The 19286-nt window shown below is 44.2% G+C and overlaps 1 protein-coding gene across 1 annotated transcript in view; it reads right to left on the bottom strand.

Annotated features, from left to right (window-relative positions):
- The window catches only part of MUC13 (mucin 13, cell surface associated), a 32158-nt gene extending 14505 nt beyond the window's left edge, over positions 1–17653 (bottom strand). Inside the window, exons 1-5 of the mRNA XM_056126486.1 lie at positions 17608–17653; positions 9389–9511; positions 5259–5381; positions 3907–4013; positions 2150–2205 (exon numbers count right to left, since the gene is read on the bottom strand). Of these exons, the coding sequence (XP_055982461.1) occupies positions 2150–2205; positions 3907–4013; positions 5259–5381; positions 9389–9511; positions 17608–17653 (455 nt within the window). The remainder of the gene's footprint in view (positions 1–2149; positions 2206–3906; positions 4014–5258; positions 5382–9388; positions 9512–17607) is intronic.
- Between the last annotated feature and the right edge of the window lie 1633 nt (positions 17654–19286).

The raw sequence follows: 19286 nt of genomic DNA, 5'->3' as shown, positions 1-19286 counted from the left end.
GTGCAGAGCCAGTAGTAATCCTCAAGCATCATTGTATAAGACCCAAAAAACCAAGGGTGGGGGGGGGGGGAATAAAGAAATTCAGTTGAGTTGAAAGGTAGCTTTTTGAAAACACCAATAAAATTTAAAAAAAAGAACAAATTCTGTCACTCATTCAAAGATCCTAGTAGCTATGTTCTAATTTAGGCAGCAAAGCTATGCATTCAGAAAATGCTGAAGGAAAAATGGAGGAACTGTGTATGTAGGTGCTACAGAGAAAAGGGGAGCATGAATGACTAGGGCACTCCACTTGGGGTGAAGAGACCTAAAATCTAGCCCCAAGAGTGCCACCATCTGCTTTCATCGAACTCCAAGTCACAGCATCCCTAAGCCTGAGTTTCTTTTTCTGTACAAAAAAAATAGTTGAGAAAATCCTCTCTCTACCCATTCTCCCTCGCCCTCTCCCATTCTTCTCCCTCTCCCTCCCCCTCCCTCTTTCTCCCCAATCCCTCCTCACTCCCCCATCTTCTCCCCACTTTGGGAACCATATGTGGTGCCTGGGATTGAACCTGAGTGGGTTCATTTCATACAAGTGCCCAACCCCCTGTACTATCGCTCTAGTGAATAAGTTCTATAAAGAACTGGGGATTCAGAGAGCAGAGAGCAGTTGGCTCAGGCTTCAGAAGGACTATTCCAGGGCCCTGAGCTGGGGAAAACAGCCTCCCCAGCAATTTGCAGGAGGACGTTTGCGTATTTGAACACCCTCTGCTCACATTTAGTGGCTCCGTTAAAAACAAAAAAAAATCACGCCATAGATTTAGGCCACTTCCCAGGGACCCACAGATGTGCTGACCATTAAACTTGGAGAACACTCCAGTCTGCACGAGAAACACAGCTAAGGGCTGTTGAAACTAAGTGCCAGAACCCTCTTTCAATAGCAGCCCCTGTACCCTCCCAGGGTGCCAGGAAAGTGAATGACACCATCCCAGTCACATAGGCGAGGTAGTAAAGGTTCAGAGAGGGTAAAAGTCTGCCCCGTCTAGCAGCAAGGTAGTCCCAAACCCAGGATGTATGCACAGATGTGGCTGACGGCACTAGAGCTCGTTGTTTCTATTTGATTGTCTAAGTAACCCTGCCATGGGAATTCCGTGTAGTCAACTAACTTATGCTTTCATACCAGAAACAATGCAGGCCCTCAAGTCACTGTCTACTGCTCACTTGGACTTCTATCCCTGATATTTGGCTCCCAGTCTCCCTGCTGGTCCTTTGGCAGGTGAATACTGAGTCCCTTGTTATTCTCCTGGCTAACAATAACAAGTGTCTCTCACTACCTAGCACAAAACTCACCACTGTTATGAAGCCTTCTCTGAATTTATATCACAGATATATACAGACACACATATACATATATACATATATATAAAAACATATGGGCATACATTTTATCCACAAGGATTTGACAATTCTTATGAATATTGATGCATCTGTGACATCATTAAATATTAGTACAGGACTGAAAGGTAACTCAAGAGGCTAAGCATATACTTTCCATACAGGAGGTCTGGGTTTGGTTACTGGAGCAACACTGGGAATGACCTGTGGAAATTGAGCTGGGAGAAGCCCTGCACTACCACGTGTGGCCACAACATGACAAATATCTAAATCTCTATATCTCTATCTATAGTTCCATATAGATATATGTGTTTTTTCTACACTGCATCATGCTTGTTTGCATTCGACAAAGTGCTCCTAGTTGGCCCTGTGAAAATCAGGTGAGCTATTGGGTTTCTTGTTTCTTAACTACTCCTCTCCAGCTCTAATATGGGCAAAGAGATGAATGGAGCTGTTCATTCTCCTCCTGTCCCCCATGAAAGCACAATACAGGAGTTGGCAGGTGGGACTTGCAGTTTCAGGGGCAAACCAAAGTGGCCCAGCGATGCCTTCAGTGTGTGTGCCTGTGGCCGAACAGCCAACCACAGACCGCAGCTTCTGTCCCAACTTCCAGTCTGGGCCAGTGTGTCTAACAACACTGCGGGGGTGGGTGAGGCTGACCACCACTCCCTTGGTTAGGGCAGGCCATGGAGCTGACCCTCCTGATGTTGCCAGGGAGCTCAGGGGAAGAAGGGAGTGACCCAGCCTCCTAAGAACCCATCAGCCCACAGCAGCTTACCTGACTTTATGAATGACGGTCTGTCCATATACAGATTCATTAAATGCTCCTTTAAACTGTAGAGAAGCACAGGTTTAATAACAACTACAAGGGGGTGGAAACCTATACTGTGGTAGGTTTTAACATTAAAGCTTAGGTATATAAACTTAATGATTTGTCACAACAAGTTACTGTTGATCAACCACTGCTAGAAGACTCAGCTCTAGCCTCCTGCTTTTAAGCTGGATCTAGGTAATGTCCTTTTTGAGCCTCTGGTTCAGAAAGTTCAGGGTCAGCATATCCCAGAATGATTTCTTCCGGGTGCTCCTCTTTCCCCAAGAGGGGACACAGTGCTAGTCCCCAGCAGGGTCAGCACTGCCTCTGCCTGAGTGGGTCTGCAGGATACACAGTGCTCTCAAGCCCAGTGAGTCTCTGCTCTGAACAATGAAATAGGACTTCTAAGAAGTTCCTAGGAAGGACAGACAGAAGACAGCAGTGACAGGTTCATTGCTTCTCAAGAACCAATTTATTTCTTTCCTATGTCTGTTCTGAGTGGTGCAGGAGTGGAGTGACAGGGGCTACTCTCAGCTCAGTCTTGGGATCACAGCTTCCACAGTGCTCAGGATATAAGCAATGCTGGGGATCTAATCTAGATCTCCTGCAGTCCAGTCCGGTGAGCTGTGACCCATCCCCAAAAGTATCACAATGCTGTAAGAGTACCCCAAATGGTGAGTGGATCTGATTAAAGCAAAGACATTTTAACCTTCACAATATGAAAATAAATTGAAATTAAATGAAACTTTGTACATTTTGACATTTTTGATTGTGATAGAAAAAATATCTTACTTATATTTAAAACGATGTTAAATTAGATGGAGTGCCCCATTCAGACACTTGTTTAATTTGTTCACATTGTTGGTTTGGGGCCTAAAGGATGCTCAGGGCTCATTTCTGCTTCTGTGCACAGAGGTCGCTCCAGGTGGAACTCAGGGGTCAGAAGTGGTACTGGGATTGAAGCAGGGCCAAGGAGAAAGCAGCTGCATACAAGGCAAGTGTTTATCTCCTATAGCATCTCTCTGGTCTGGCTCGATAGCACAGCGGGTAGGGCGTTTTCCTTGCACGCGGCCGACCTGATCAACCTGAGTTCGATTCCTCCGCCCCTCTAAGAGACCCCGGCAAGCTACCGAGAATATCTCGCCCGCACGGCAAAGCCTGGCAAGCTACCCATGATGTATTCGATATGCCAAACACAGTAACAACAAGGCTCACAATGTTACTGGGCCCGCTTGTGCAAATCGATGAGCAATGGGAGGACAGTGACAGTGACAGCCTCTCTCCAGTCTCATCTATACTTCATTTTAAACCAGACTTGTGTAGAAATTTAGTCAACTTTAAATGTAAAAGGGAAACAACTTTATATTCTTTTTCCTCTTCAACAGTGGAAATTTTAAAACATCATTATATTTATCTGCCTGCCTAACTGTAAGCTAAACATGTAGAAACACCACTCAGTCACGGGTGGCTCAAACTCCTGAAGGCCTTTTGCCATGCTGGGTGATACTCTCCAAAGTGCAGGAACATGGGGAGGCCCAGTATTCCCTGGGAGGGGCTCGGAAGCACTGAGCTCAGGGCCTTGCCACCACCAGTGAGGGTGAATTTCCTTATGTTGCACAATGGCACCACTGTTTGGGGGTGTGCCCTTGGGATGTCAGCTCTACACTCTGCATCTCAGTGATAGAAGGAAGAAGACGAGAAGAAGAAGCTTGAAAAATACTTACAAATTTAGTAATATTATAATGATACTCTTCATAAGTCATGGATCCTTTATCTTCCAAGTCAGATGTATATAATTGTTCAATTGTAAGTGTTCCAGGGAACACTCTCCCTGGAATATAAACAAAATATTTTTTTTTATTTAATGTTGAGAATCATTTCTGTTTTGTTGAAACATAGATCATTTTTCAAAATTCTAAACTTGATATGAAGAAACTATAGGAAGTTTGGAAATACTAAAACTATTACCGCAGTACCATAATCAAATATACACATTTTAATTTTTGGTCTTTTCTTCCATCTCTAGATTTTCTTGCATGGTTTACATTATTAACATTGTAAACTTTTAATATAAATTATTAATAATTTACATAATTACGAATATCATGAGTCTTCAAGTTAATTACTATGCAGTTTTTCAGATCATTATACACTCTTTATAAATATCTATTTGAAAGACAAACATTATGTGAAGCATGTATTTTTCACTGATGTAGTCACTTTGTGCCATTGAACTTTGAAATTTTAATTGTTTTAAAGGAAAAAAATTTTAAAGTTTACTGTGAATATCCTCCCAGTTAAGTCCTTTGGGGTCATCTACTCAGAGTGTAAAGGTATGACCACGCTGGGGCCTTTGCCAGAGCTCCAATGCCTGACCAATACTCTACTTGATTCCTAAAAATTGCCCGCTGTGGTACAGGAGGATGTTTCTCACACTGTGTACTTGTGTTATCCTTGCACTTTGTCAGGGCTTGGACATCTGTCATTCTCATTTGGTCCCCGTGGAAATGTTGTCTGGAACAGGGAAAGCAAGGAACACAGGCCCCCAGACCTTTGTTCTTTGTTCTTGTTTTTGGTTATATCCAGTAGTGTCAGGGCTTACACCTGGCTCTATGCTCAGGGATCACTCCTGGCTGTGCTTGGAGAACCATACGAGGAGCTCGAGATGGAACCCGGGTCAGCTGCATGAGATGAAATTACCTTAAGCTGTGTGCTATCTCTTTACCCTCTGGGAGCTCTTTGCTAAAAATAGTGTTTGGCTCTAGTTTTTGTTTTTGTGTCAAGGAATCAACTCCGGAACTGACTAAAACCTTGGGGCACATGTTATGTCATTATTGGAGTTTTCTAGTCCTTCTTCGTTATGAGATGCAGCTTTGCAGAGATTGCCCCTCCATTTGTGGGCCTGCAATGGGTGGTGCTCACGGGCTACTCCAAGCTCAGTGCTCATAGGTTTTCCTATGAAAACCTTTTTCAGGGACCCACACAGTGCAAGGTCTGGAATGGGAAATGGCCTTGTGCAAAGCAAGTGCATTACCCCTGAACTGTCTGTCCAGCGAGGCTCACCATGGATACTCACCTTCCAGACACTTGCTTTGTTTGTAGTAATAGCCCTCTTGACAAATGCAGAAGAATGTGGTATTCAGACCAACACATGAAGAACCACCGGTACAGTTACTTTTTAGACAAATATTATATGGACCTGAAATACAGTAGAAAGACCTCAAATCCACAAATCGAAAACAAATAATACCCAGAAATATGGTTTCAACTTTTCCTAACTCTCACTGGGCTCTTTATATTTCTTAGCTGCATTATGTCCCTTCTGTGTCTGTGGAGGTGGAGTGGGCACTGTGGGCTAAACCCGATGCCCAGGGATCACTCTTGAGCCCAAGGGACCTTAAGCTGTGCCTAGGATTGAAGTGGGGGTGGCTGCCTCCAAGGCAAGTGCTTTAGCTCTTTACAAAATCTGTGGCCCTTTCCTGGCTTCTACCCCAGTGCATGCATGCCCATGGAAGAGCTGGAAATAATCATAAGGGGGTCTGAGATTCAGGGTGAGAGTGGAAAAGACGTCGAGAGAGAGAGAGATTCTGACTGCAAAAAATTAACAGGAATTCTTATACCTCAATGACCCTCCTGCATGCTGCAGTCTTCTTAAACTTCAGCTGGTTCCCCCAAAACACTTAGAGACCAAAACATGAAGAACCACCTTTTGAGCAAGATGTATGAGCTGTTTTGTAGGAAGGTACAGGGAAGATGCTCCTGAAAGGAGCTAGAAGTTGCATTCTGTTTTGCAGACATACTGTATATACCCATGGAGAAAGGAGTTGAACAGGAAGGAGTGAGTGTATGTGATACCCATGGAAATTCTCAGAGGATTAATAAGGGCACTTGACTCTCTGGCCTTCTGAGTGGACACTGTGACTCCTGGGGACAGTCATGGAGCCATGCTTGGCTCACCTCTGGCCAGAACTGCCCAACCAGGTGTGGCCTAGCACCCCTCTTGTCTCCGAAGCTCTGAAGGAAGTGAGAATGGAAATGAAATCAGAAATCCTGTGGGTGGTGATGGAGGATGGTCATTTCTTCATTTCTGCCAAGTGAAATAACTTTGAGCTTTGATCTAAGATCAAGTGTCTGATAAGCTTCAAGGCTATCTTAGCATTCTTATCAAAATACAAGTAGAAATCATTTAAAACTATCCATTTGTCAGTACTATGTCCATGACATGGTCACTTCATGAGTGAAAATGCACCCAGACACAGACATGTGTTCTGACACATGCGGAAGGCATGTCCCACATGAGGCACAAGAACCTGTGTTATGTGTCCCAGAATGAATGATCACTGCTTTTCAGGGAGGAAACTTCGGAGCTTGATTTCCAAAAGTTGAGGATGGTCACATTTTAGCTGCCATACTTTTGCTATGCATGAGCATTTCTCTGCATAATTCTGGGCCTTGTCTATTTTAATTAAAAAAATAAAATGCTACTGGCAAGAACAGCAGAACTCTGTTGTGTTGGGTTGGGGGTTGCAAAATGATGCACTAACACTGGAAAACACCTCAGTGTTTCTTGCAAAACTAAACATAGCTTTATCACTGGGTCCATTAAGAGCATTCCTTGATGATTACCCAAAGAAACTCAAATGTTTTATCATACAAAAAGGCATGCAAACATATGTAGCAACTTTACTCATAAATGCCAAGACTTGAAGCAACCTAAATGTCCTCCGGTAGGTGAATAGATCAACACACTCTGATGTTTCCAGACAATGGGATATTAATCAGTATTCAAAGGAAATTACCAATCAAACCATGAAATGCCATGGGTTCTGGAGAGATAGTACAAAGGGTACAGCACCTGCCTTGCATGTAGCTGGCCCTAGTTTGATCCCTGGTACTGCAGGGCCTTTGCAGCACCAGAGCCCTCGCATTGACTGTTGAACTGGATGACTTGATATTGTCTAGGAGGGCTCACAAGCCTCCTAATTACCACTTGGAGGGTCTCTTAACCTACCCCCCCAAATCTAAGCTACAAGGGACATAGGAGGTACAGGCTGGTATTTCAAAATACATTAGTGTCTGTCCTCTAACAAGTATGAATCAGGGTCCAAGTAAATGACTTCTGAAAAATCCCTTGGCTATACTAGAGAGATGATCAAGAAAATCGCAAGGAATACACCTTGTCCAGCCCCATTCTGGCTGCAGAAGTCAAGTAACTCCAAGTATGCCTGCCTGCTGGCAGTCAAGGCCTTGTTGGGGCTGAAAAGATAATATGTAGTATAGGCAAACCCGAATTTGATCCCGTGGCATCCCATATGATTGCCTGAGCACTGCCAGGATTAATTCCTGAGTGCAGAGCCAGGAGAAACCCCTGAGTATCACTGGGTGTGGCCCCCAAACAATAAAAAATTAGAAATAAATAAATAAAGACCATGTCGTTCTGTGTGGTGCCAGGCACAAAGGCACAGTGTGTTTTGCCTGAAAGGGATCTGAGGACCTATGATGCTCTGTCACACCTGATGACAAGTGAATAAGCCAAAGTCAAGATGCAAGTGCTTTGGCTGTGCCCCATGGTCGTTAGTTGCTGGGCCAGAACACGACACAGAGGCTGCCTGACTTCAGACAATTTCTGGTTTAGAAAAACTCAAGTCAGGAGAGCTGACTGAGTCTGGCCTTCAGAGCAGCCCATCCAACAGGAAGAGCTGGGGACCAGGTCTCAGACAGACTCTGGCTATGTGTGCTTAATGACTCATTGTTTAGAGCTTTCAAAAAACATAAAGGCCGTTCAAAGAAGCAAGCATGGAAAAAGATGTGTAGGAAAACACTTCACTCACTCTCACTCTCCAGCCCTTGGCAAGTTACTGCCTTTGGAGTTCCATCGCCCTTTCTAGAAATGACACTGATTTTTTATACCCTAATAGTCTAGGTTTACAGATTATTCTAGGTAAGAGATTGGCAAAATGTTTCACGAGCCCTATCCAGATCTTTTGCTTTAGTGGATAACGTTTTATTGGTATGAAGCCAGGTGCACTATAACTTTCTCTAGTTATTAAGACAGCATGGACTTGTGGCAACTGAGACCTTTTTGTGTCCCAAACCTGAAGAATTTACTGCTTTGCCTTTACTAATAAAGTTAGATGACATTTGTTCTAGTCCAAGTTTTGGGAAAAGAAGGAAGCAGCTTCTGCTTAAAATAACTATTGATGGCTTCCTTCAACAATTTTGCAGCTTCTTCCCAAATATTTTGTTTATATTCTTCACAGATATTTAAAGGGGATTTTCCTTGTTGGTCTGTTATATGCTAGTATTGTGGGGGGGGGGGAAAGAAAGTGAGTAAAGAAAAAGGCATTACAGATATATGCATTTTTAAGAATAAAAATCTTCAGTTTCATAAAAAACATAACTTTTTCTTTAGGTAATGGTCCTTTTTAAGCCATGATTATTTGAGAACTGCCATTGATATACTTTTTATTCCCCTGGCCAAAGTTCCATGAATTTTTACAAATTCCCACTGTCATCAGTCACCTTTGTGATCTCAATTTTTCATAAGTGTTTGACAAAAATTCAGCGTCGAACCCGCTATTTCCATAGGGCAAGATGCTAGGCCTGTGGGGATGAAGGCCTGAGGTCTGTTTGACCCAGCCTGCTCTGAGACACAGAAACTGATTCCCGAACTCTCTTCAAGACAAACAGGAGATGGCACATCAGGTTAGGTGTGTGCCTGGTGTGTGCCTGATGTGGGTTCGAGTCCTGGTACTAAGGCCCGACACTGATGGTTGGCTGCAGCCTTGGAGGCCACAGCACCTCTGGAGGGGCCTAGGGGCAGCAGCCCATCCTCAATCCTTGCACTGACCCGTGTCTGAGAATGGCGAGGGGGCCCTGAGCCTCTGAGAATCCTGCGGAACCCACCTCTCCCCAAAACATTTCCTTAGGGAGAGGACAGCTATAGAAGTAGCTTTCACACGCCTGAGTTCATAAACAGGGTGTACAAATAACCGTGGAAGGGTGAGTGGGAGGGAGGGGTGAGCAGGATGGAACTGCAGGGAATCTTGGCTCTGATATCACTACTGCTGCTGGGACTCGGGCTTTTTAATCTGAGCATTACATACCCAAGGGAACCTCGATTTCATAGTACCACCTCCCTAACCCAGGAAAATTCTTATTTATATACCATCTTTCACAAAATAGTCTAGTGGAAGTAGCTCTTACCAGTGGTAGTGGGCTTTGCAGAAACCGTAGTATTTGACACTTCAGCACTCGTGGTGGTAGAATCTCCGGTAGTATTGGAGGTAATAGTTGTGGCGGTAGTTGGGGAAGTCGAGTTGATAGTTCCTGTAATTGTGGCGGTAGTTATGGAAGAGATGATAGTTTTTGTAGTTGTAATTGTAGTGCTATTTTCAGAAGACCTTTGAACCAAGACTCGAAGACAAATGTACTGAGTGTCAGGAGACAGTAGGGTCACTACACAATGGCAGCCATTGTTATTATAGTAACTGGTACCCAATCATTCTTTCTGAATAAAACCTCTGACTACATTTAAAAGGAAGATGCATGACTACTTCCAAAAACACTCCAAAATTATAATAAAGGTTAAAACAGAACAGAAACTGGAAAAATGTTATCAGACAGTATTCCGAATTGTTAATTTGTATCGCGGTGCCACCAGGAGTCCCAGGACAGGCCTTCAGTTGCAGGACTGTCGGCTCCCTACTCTGAGCTGTCCTCAGCTAGACACAGAATGCCAGCAGGGGGCGCTGTCACTATCTTAATTTCTTAGGATAATTTTCCCAATTTCCATTTCAGTATTTTAGCATTGAGGGATATGAGAAGGGGGGCATGAAGACGTATTTAAATCTTTTAAAGTGAAAATATCTCATTAAGTGGACATTAAACTTCCTGTTCTCTTTGTAATAAGTACCCACTAAATTTTAGATATTGGGGCTTGGGGGCCTCTAGGGGGTTGGGTCCCACCCAGTGGTGTTCGGGTTTACAATTGGGTTTGTATTCAGGGATCATACTGGTGGGGCTCAGGGGACCAAGAGGTGTGTTGGGAATAGAAGCCAGGATACTTCTCCCATCATGGGAGGATCCTCCCAACACCCTTTATTTGGTGTTCCCTTCTATACCTGATCTGCCTTTTCCCCTAGCGTGAAACCCAAGCACAAAAATTTGTAAGTATACAACTGTACCGCATGGTGTTTCACTAATAAAAATTTTTAAAAAAGAAAAAAATAGAAGCCAGGAGGCTGCGTGCAAGGTGAGTGCCCTACCTACCTACTGTTTCTCCAGTTTTCAGTATGTACATACCTGCATAGTTGGAATTTGTTATGAGGAATTTTCATTATTTGCGTAACAACTCAGTGCCCACATAAAACAATTTAATAATTTCTATTATTAAAAAAAGCTTAATAATAAAATAAAAATACAGAGAAGGGAAAAACAGTGGCCACCTCTTTTGTGTCTACACATATCCAAAATGTCCTCCAACACAAAGTCACTTGAGAATCATGGAGGTTTCCACAAAAAAATCTTTTCTGTTTTCTGCTCCCTGTTTGCTGTCAGGACAGTGGCTAAAGGGCTGGCGTAGATTAAAAAAATGACCACTTTGCCCTTTGTAGTTGGAGTGACCTTCCTGGTCCCAGCTCAGGGTCCACTGCCTTCTGGCCTCCCCTCTTCACAGTAACTATCCTGTGCTCACCCACTATGGGGCCAGCTGGTGTCTGCTCATGCCCAGGTACCACCTGGGCCCTCTGCACTTCAGAACCTGGTCTAATCCCCAATTCTGGACTTTGAGACCTCTGACCATAGTGCTGACCCTGTGGGTGTGCTCTTCCACCAAACATGGATGCACGTCCCTATTGGCAGGTGCCATGGACAGAGGGTAGCCCGCAGCTATAAGGGACAGAGCAGGGACAGGAACCCCTGCAGATGGTGTGGTGGCAAACTGGCTCTGTTCTTGCCCCTAGGAAGAGCGACAGCTCTGTCCTGAGCACCTCTGCTGAATCAGAGAAAGACTCAGCACACTGGGTCTTACTCAAAACACGCCCTTCACAGCTGGCTGCTCATGCCCTTCAGGAAGGAGATTCCTGGCTGCTGGCGGGAGCTGGGCAACACACAGAGCCCAGATCCCAACAGTGGAAGAGTCTCCTCCTCCTCCCTCTGCTTATAGAACAGCTCCTCAGGGAAAGAGAGGCATGCATGCAGCACCTCATTCCTTTTGTTCCTCCCCTCACTGAGCCTGATGCCTCTCTCCAGCACCCTGGGTAAGAGGGAAACTGGTCTCCCACATCAGTCTTGCTGGGTGGTAGGCATGTCCCTTGCTCAAGGCACACACTCTGGTCCATTTACTCCTTTGTCACTCAGCACAGGGACGGTCTCACTGCAGAGTGACACAGAGGTTTTGAGACTCCCCACAGTTGTGACAGCGCATGTGAACCCCTGTCTGGCTCGCTGGGGACTCGCCCTGCTGCTCACCTGACCTCTCTGCATCAGAAAACACCCTCCCCACACTAGCAGAGACACAACGAGAAAGGCTGAGACCATGATACCTGTTCCCCTCACCTCTTTCCAGCCCCACCTTCTCCCTAGCCTGAATAGCCTCCCTTTGGTGGCGGCCATGACTCTTTCTTATGGTAGCTGCCCACAGCATTGGCCCTCCTGGGAGGGAATCTTCCCACTTCCTCAGCTAGGAACTTCCAACCACTTCTCTGACAACCAAATGCCCACAACTGACCATCCCAATTTCTCTAAAATTAATTCAATTTCATGTCTTCTTATTTCACATCAAATTCTTTATTACTTGCTTTATTTTCACCCACAGAGTTGGAAGTGATTTAGGCCACACCTGGCAGAGTACAAGGACTCTGTGATCAAGGGTGTTCATTACTGGTGCTCAGAAGACCATATATGATGCCAGGGATTGAACCAAATGGAGACCAGCCACATGTCAGGCTTCTCTCCTCTAATATCTCTCCAGTCAATACTTTATTCTTTTCATTAACTAGGTCTGGATTTCCTTTATTTCTCACCTCTAAGAGACAACATTTTCCACCACAGTCATCCCAGAGAACCTTTCTTGTTTTGAGATGTTTACTTTTGGGCCACACCTGATTCCTAAGCCCTGCTCAGGAGGCATATTTGATACCAAGGTTTTTCACAAGTAAGGCAAATGCTTTACTCACTATACTATCTGTTCAGTCCCCAGAAAGCCATTCTTTTTTTTTTTTTTGTGAAACACCATGAGGTACAGTTGTAGATTTACAATTTTTTGTGCTTGGGTTTGATTATACAATGATCAGATACCCATCCCTCCACCAGTGCCCATTTTCCACCACCATGGATAATATCCCCCCCACCCCTATCCCCCCACCCCCCCTCTGCCTCTGTGGCAGGGCAATCCCCTGTGTTCTCTCTCTCCTTTTGGGTGTTGTGGTCTGCAAAAGAGGCATTGAGTGGCAAACATGTTCAGTCCATAGTCCACTTTCGACATGCATCTCCCCTCCCTCCTGGGAGGGTCTTCCAAACACCCTTTATTTGGTGTTCCCTTCTCTATCTGAGCTGCCCTTTCCTCTAGAATGCCCAACTGGCCACTAAGCTATGGAGTAATCCTCCTGGTGCTGATCTCAGCTATACTTGGGTATTAATCTCATATTTTGTTACTTTATATCCCCCAGATGAATGCAATCTTTCTATGTCTATCCCTCTCTTTCTGACTCATTTCGCTTAACATGATACTTTCCATGTTGTACCACTTGTATGTAAATTTCATGACTTCATCGTTTCTAAGAGCTACATAGTACTCCATTGTGTAGATGTACCAAAGTTTCTTTCTTGGGCATTCAGGTTTCTTCCAGTTTCTGGCTATTGCAATGAACAAACAAGTGCAGATGTCACTTCGACTATACATTTTTGCCTCTCTGGGATATATTCCCAGGAGTGGTATTGCTGGGTCAAATGGGAGCTCAATTTCTAATTTTTTGAGAATCGTCCATACTGTTTTCCAGAAGGGCTGAACCAGTCGACATTCCCACCAACAGTGAAGGAGTGTCCCTTTCTCGCCACATCCGCGCCAGCATGGGTTGCTTTTGTTCTTTTGAATGTGGGCCAGTCTCTGAGGTGTGAGATGGTATCTCATTGTGGTTTTGATCTGCATCTCCCTGATGATTAATGATGTAGAGCATTTTCTCATGTGCTTTTTTGCCATTCGGATTTCTTCTTTGAGAAAGTTTCTGTTCATTTCATTGCCCCATTTTTGGATGGGGTTGGATGTTTTCTTCTTGTGGAGTTTAACCAGTATTTTGTATATCCTGGATATCAATCCCTTGTCAGATGTGTATTCGGCGAATATCCTTTCCCATTCTGTAGACTGTCTTTGTATTTTGGTCACTGTTTCTTTGGAGGTGCAGAAGCTTCTTAGTTTAAGATAGTCCCATTTATCTATCTCAGTTTTCACTTGCTCGGCCAGTGGCGTGGCATCTTTGAAGATACCATTAACTTCAATGTCATGGAGGGTTTTGCCAACTTTGTCTTCAATGTACCTTATGGTTTCTGGTCTGATGTTGAGGTCTTTAATCCATTTTGATCTTACTTTTGTACACGGTGTTAGGCAGAGTTCTGAGCCCATTTTTTTGCATGTAGCAGTCCAGTGATGCCAGCACAATTTGTTAAAGAGGTTTTCCTTACTCCACTTCACATTACTTGCACCTTTATCAAAGATTAGATGATCATATGATTGAGGGGAGATGTCAGTGTATTCAACCCTGTTCCATTGTTCTGCAGTTCTGCCTTTGTTCCAGTACCATGCTGTTTTAATTATTACTGCTTTGTAGTACAGTTTGAAGTTCGGGGGGTTGATTCCTCCCATTTTCTTTATCCCAAGAATTGCTTTAGCTATTCGTGGGGGCTTATTGTTCCATATAAATTTCAGGAGTGTTTGCTCCATTTCTTTGAAGAATGTCGTGGGTATCCTTATAGGGATTGCATTGAATTTATACAATGCTTTCGGTAGTATTGCCATTTTGACAATGTTAAGTCTCCCGACCCATGTGCAGGGGATTTCTTTCCATTTCCTCATGTCCTCTTTTATTTCCTAAAGTAGCGTTTTGTAGTTTTCTTTGTACAGGTCCTTTACTTCCTTAGTTAAGCTGATTCCTAGGTACTTGATTTTCTGGGGCACAATTGTGAATGGGATTGTTTTTTTCATGTTGCTTTCTTCTCTCTCACTGTTTGCATATAGGAATGCCATGGACTTTTGGGTATTGATTTTATAGCCTGCAACTTTACTATATGAGTCTATTGTTTCTAGGAGTTTTTTGGTGGAGGTTATTGGGTTCTCTAAGTATAGTATCATGTCATCTGCGAATAGTGAGAGCTTAATTTCTTCTTTCCCTATCTGGATGCCCTTAATATCTTTTTCTTGCCTAATCGCTATTGCAAGTACTTCCAGTACTATACTGAACAGCAGTGGAGAGAGTGGGCATCCTTGTCTCGTCCCTGACCTTAGGGGGAAGGCTCTCACTTTTTCCCCGTTGAGGATGATGCTTGCTGTAGGCTTGTGGTAGATGGCTTTAATTATGTTGAGGAAGGTCCCCTCTATACCCATTTTGGCTAGGGTTTTCATCATAAAGGGGTGCTGGATCTTGTCAAATGCTTTCTCTGCATCTATTGATATGATCATATGCTTTTTATCTTTTCTTTTGTTGATATGATGGATTATGTTGATTGATTTCCGAATGTTGAACCATCCTTGCATCCCTGGGATGAATCCTACTTGGTCATGGTGTATGATCTTTTTGATGAGTAGTTGGATTCTATTTCCTAGAAGTTTGTTGAGGATCTTTGCATCTGTGTTCATCAGGGATATCGGTCTGTAATTCTCTTTCTTTGTGGTATCTCTGTCTGCGTTTGGTATCAGTGTGATATTTGCTTCGTAGAAACTGTTTGGAAGTGTTTTTGATATTTCAATTTCGTGGAAAAGCTTAAAGAGGATTGGGAGTAAGTCCTCTTTAAAGATTTGGAAGAATTCACTAGTGAATCCATCCGGACCAGGACTTTTGTGCTTGGGGAGACTTTTTATTACCATTTCAATTTCCTTGATGGTGATAGGTCTGTTCAGGTATTCCAGGTCTTCTTGGTTCAGCCTTGGGAGTCTGTAGGAGTCTAGGAATTTATCCATTTCCTCGAGGTTTTGATGTTTCGTGGCATACAGTTTATCAAAGTACTCCCTGAGGATCCTTTGAATTTCTGTAGTTTCTGTTGTAATGACCCCCTTTTCATTTCTGATTCGGTTTATTAGGGTTTTCTCTCTCCCTTTCTTTGTGAGTTTTGCTAGAGGCTTATCAATCTTGTTAATTTTCTCGAAGAACCAGCTCTTGGTTTCATTGATCTTTCGGATTGTTTTTTGGGTTTTCATCTCGTTAATCTCTGCTCTGAGTTTTATTATTTCCTTTCTCCTGTTCGGGTTGTGCTCCTTTTTTTGGTCCTTCTCCAAGCTCTTAAGCTGTGAGGTTAGGTTACTTATGTGTGCTCGCTCCTCCTTCCTGAGGAATGCTTGTAGAGCTATAAACTTCCTCTTAACGCAGAGAAAGCCATTCTTAACTCAGATGAGAAAGTGCATTGCTGAAGCCCTTCATGCCTACTAGATTTATTGGATCTCGAATTCTTAAGTCCAAGTCCAACTGGGAGAGGAGAACTTTTCTGTGCATCGTTGGGTTAGACAGCCAGTACCTGCCAGGAGGACGCTGGACACTGGGGAATCCTTGTTTGACTTAGGAACTCTCAGATGAACCCCTATTGGCTCAACCTCAACTCAGACTCCAGAGAACCTTTTCTATGGCTCTATTTTCCTTCATCAGAGACCGAAATGCCTTGCGACCTGAGCTGAGTTGGAGTGGAAGTTTCACCTGCAAAATACTGTTCTTTCTTCTGCTTCCTGTCGTCCTATCTTCCTTCCTTCCTCCCTTCCTTCCTTCCTCCCTCCCTCCCTCCCTCCCTCCCTCCCTTCCTTCCTTCCTTCCTTCCTTCCTTCCTCCATCCTTCCTTCTTTCCAACTTTTTTCTTCCTTTCTTCCAACCTTTCTTCCTTTCTTCCCTCCTTTCTATCTTGTGCCCCAATGCCTGTTTCTGTTTCTGTTCAGTGAGGATTGGGAATTAAACAGCAGGTCACATTTCAAAGGTAACACACTAAAGTTATAGTATTTTTTTAGTGTTCCTTTGGGTGCTGGCTATCTCTCAGTGGTGAAGCACCTGCCTGCAAGAGAAGACTGATCCCCAGAATCACTCCACATACCTGAATGCCATCCCCGCTCTGCTTTTGGGGATCCCCAACACCAAAGCAAAGTGTGGGATCGCTGGTGTCTGCCACCAAGTGTGTGTGTGAGCACCTAAACCGAAGTGTGCAAGCCCTTGTGAGGACTGCACCCAAAAGCAAGCCACGGGAGCATCACAGCCAAGTATGTAACCCCTGGTCTTCACAACAGCAACTGCCACAAAGGGAAGGAATGTGGAAAATGAAACAGATTCAAAAAGAAAAATGGCCCTTACCTGAGATTGTGAAAAGGAGAGCAAGAAGAACCAGGTGAGTGAAGCCCTGCATTCTGGATGTTCTTGCTGGCAGTCCAGGAGCAAACGACTCTCCCTGCCGACTCTCCTTAGTTTTAACTCTCTCTCTGGTACAAAGTCCAGCCATTAACTGATATTGCACCAAACAAGGCAATCACCAGTTATGGCTGGTCATATACCACAGATCTCAGTGATAAGACAGGGGAGCCCAGTTTTACAATGCTCCTATTTCATAGTCTAAGAGGACTTAGGACAATCCATATATGCAGAGGAAGGGAGGGGGTGTATGTGTGGTGAGGGTGGACAGAGGTAATGTCCTTATGTCTCAAACATGCAGCTGCTTGAGGGGACACTGATCCTCTTGGCCCCAGTGTTCTGAGCCGTTCCACACTCACTCCGTGGGGTTCAAGTTTCCCATGCTCCATTACAGTGCTGAGAGGCCTGAGTGGAACTTCCCTGTTTCACCACTTTGTTACCACAAGCTGACGACCCCACTGCAGCATTCTCTTCCCTCCATCCCCACCCATGTCCCTACCTGGTGCCAGGGTCAAACCCAGGGTCTTGCACACGAGAGCCCATGCTCTAGCTCTGAGACCCCTTCAGTGCCAACCTGGGCCTCTCTGACAGACACTCCAGAAACTCTGAAATCATGTCTGGAAGCTTTCGTGGCTCTCTGCATGGGAGGGAGCCCTGCAGGTCTGGGTCTGTCCCACACTGCTGACCCCACACAGCAAACATCAGAGCAGAGAGAGGTAGAAAATCTGACTTTCCAGAAGGCCTGTGGTCCAAGAGTACAGGAAAGGGAATAACTTGAAAGACATCTCTGATCTCCACCTTCCTGGTTGTTCTTTGGCCATTTCGACCCCTCACCTCTACCCTCAGCTCCTCTGGTCACCTCTTGCTCCTCACCCAACATCTTACCTGGAATGAGTTTTATCACCCCGTATCTCATCCCAGACTGAAAAATTAAACCAATACCACCTTTCAGATATTAGCCAGGGTTTTAATTCATGTTAAAACACGTTGTTTAAGATGACTGATTAAAGAAACTTTGGTACATCTACACAATGGAGTACTATGTAGTTCTTAGAAGAGATGAAGTCATGAAATTTACATACAAGTGGTACAACATGGAAAGTATCATGGTAAACGAAATGAGTCAGAAAGAGAGGGATAGACATAGAAAGATTGCATTCATCTGGGGGATATAAAGTAACAAAATATGATATTAATACCCAAGAATAGCTGAGATCAACACGAGGAGGATTACTCCATAGCTTAGAAGCCAGCCGGGTATTCTAGGGGAAAGGGTAATTCAGATAGAAAAGGGAGCACCAAATAAAGGGTCTCTGGATGATCCTCCCAGGAGGGGAGATGCATGTTGAATGTAGACTATGGACTGAACATGTTTGCCACTCAATGCCTCGCCTCTTTTGCAGACCACAACACCCAATAGGAGAGAGAGAGAGAACAAAAGGGAATGCCCTGCCACAGAGGCAGGGTGGGATGGGGGGGATGGTGCGGGAGGGATGTTATCCATGGGGGTGGAAAATGGGCGCTGGTGGAGGGATGGGCATTTGATCATTGTATAACCGAAACCCAAGCACAAAAATTTGTAAATCTACAACTGTACCTCATGGTGTTTCACTAATAAAAAAATGGAAAAAAAAAACTAAACACGTTGTTTAAAAAGTCAATACACATTTGTATATGTTAGTTTTCTCCTTCCCTTCTCATCACTTTTCCTCCTACTGTGAGAGCGAAACTGATGCCATGACAAGCTTCATTAATTCTCAGATAGGCCTCAGTTTCTGTTTCCCTAAAGTGGGACTTGCAGTTTCTGGTAAATTCCCAGTTGAGTAATTTGCCGAGATAAGGAATTGGGCATTTGGGTCTGGCTGGTCATGAGGGGTCACTGTACCCTCCTTTGAAACTGTTGCTGACCATTGTCTAATTGCTGGCCACCATTGTAATAGGGACAATACTAAAAATAAATCACCATACAAATTGCTTCTTAACTCTGAACCCTATATAAACTGCTTGTGATTTGTAGCCGGGGTTCTTGTCAAGACTCCACTGCGTTGGATGAGACTTGGACCCTAGCTTGAGCTAGTAATAAAGTTCCTTTGCTTTTACATTATCATGTGTGGTCTTGGTCTCTTCGCAATTGGAGATCTGAAACTCTGGCACAGCATTACCAGCTTAAGTTTGTTCTTCCAAATCTCCCATCACCCAGTCCTTCTATTGCTATTGACACACTTATCCATCAGTTTCATACTTTTTGTGGAACTCCTTTGATCTGCAGGCATCCCCACAGCCATGGTCCTTAGAAAACTCCCCAATCCCCACCTGGACCATCTAGAGTTCAATTTCTTCATGCAATTTGCTCTGGGTAAGCTTTCAGAGTCAGAGTAGTGAATCTGCCTCTCAGTATGATTATTTTCACATCATTCCCTCATCAATTATTAGGCCCTGCACATCAGTGCAGACCCTTTCCCATGGAGCCAACGCCTATGGGAAACACTGCCCATCAGCGACTTCACACCAGC

Source organism: Sorex fumeus, unplaced genomic scaffold (genome assembly GCF_029834395.1).
Source record: "Sorex fumeus unplaced genomic scaffold, SorFum_2.1 ptg000063l, whole genome shotgun sequence".
In the NCBI taxonomy this organism is placed as follows: domain Eukaryota; kingdom Metazoa; phylum Chordata; class Mammalia; order Eulipotyphla; family Soricidae; genus Sorex; species Sorex fumeus.
This window is presented reverse-complemented; position numbering and strand designations above follow the sequence as displayed.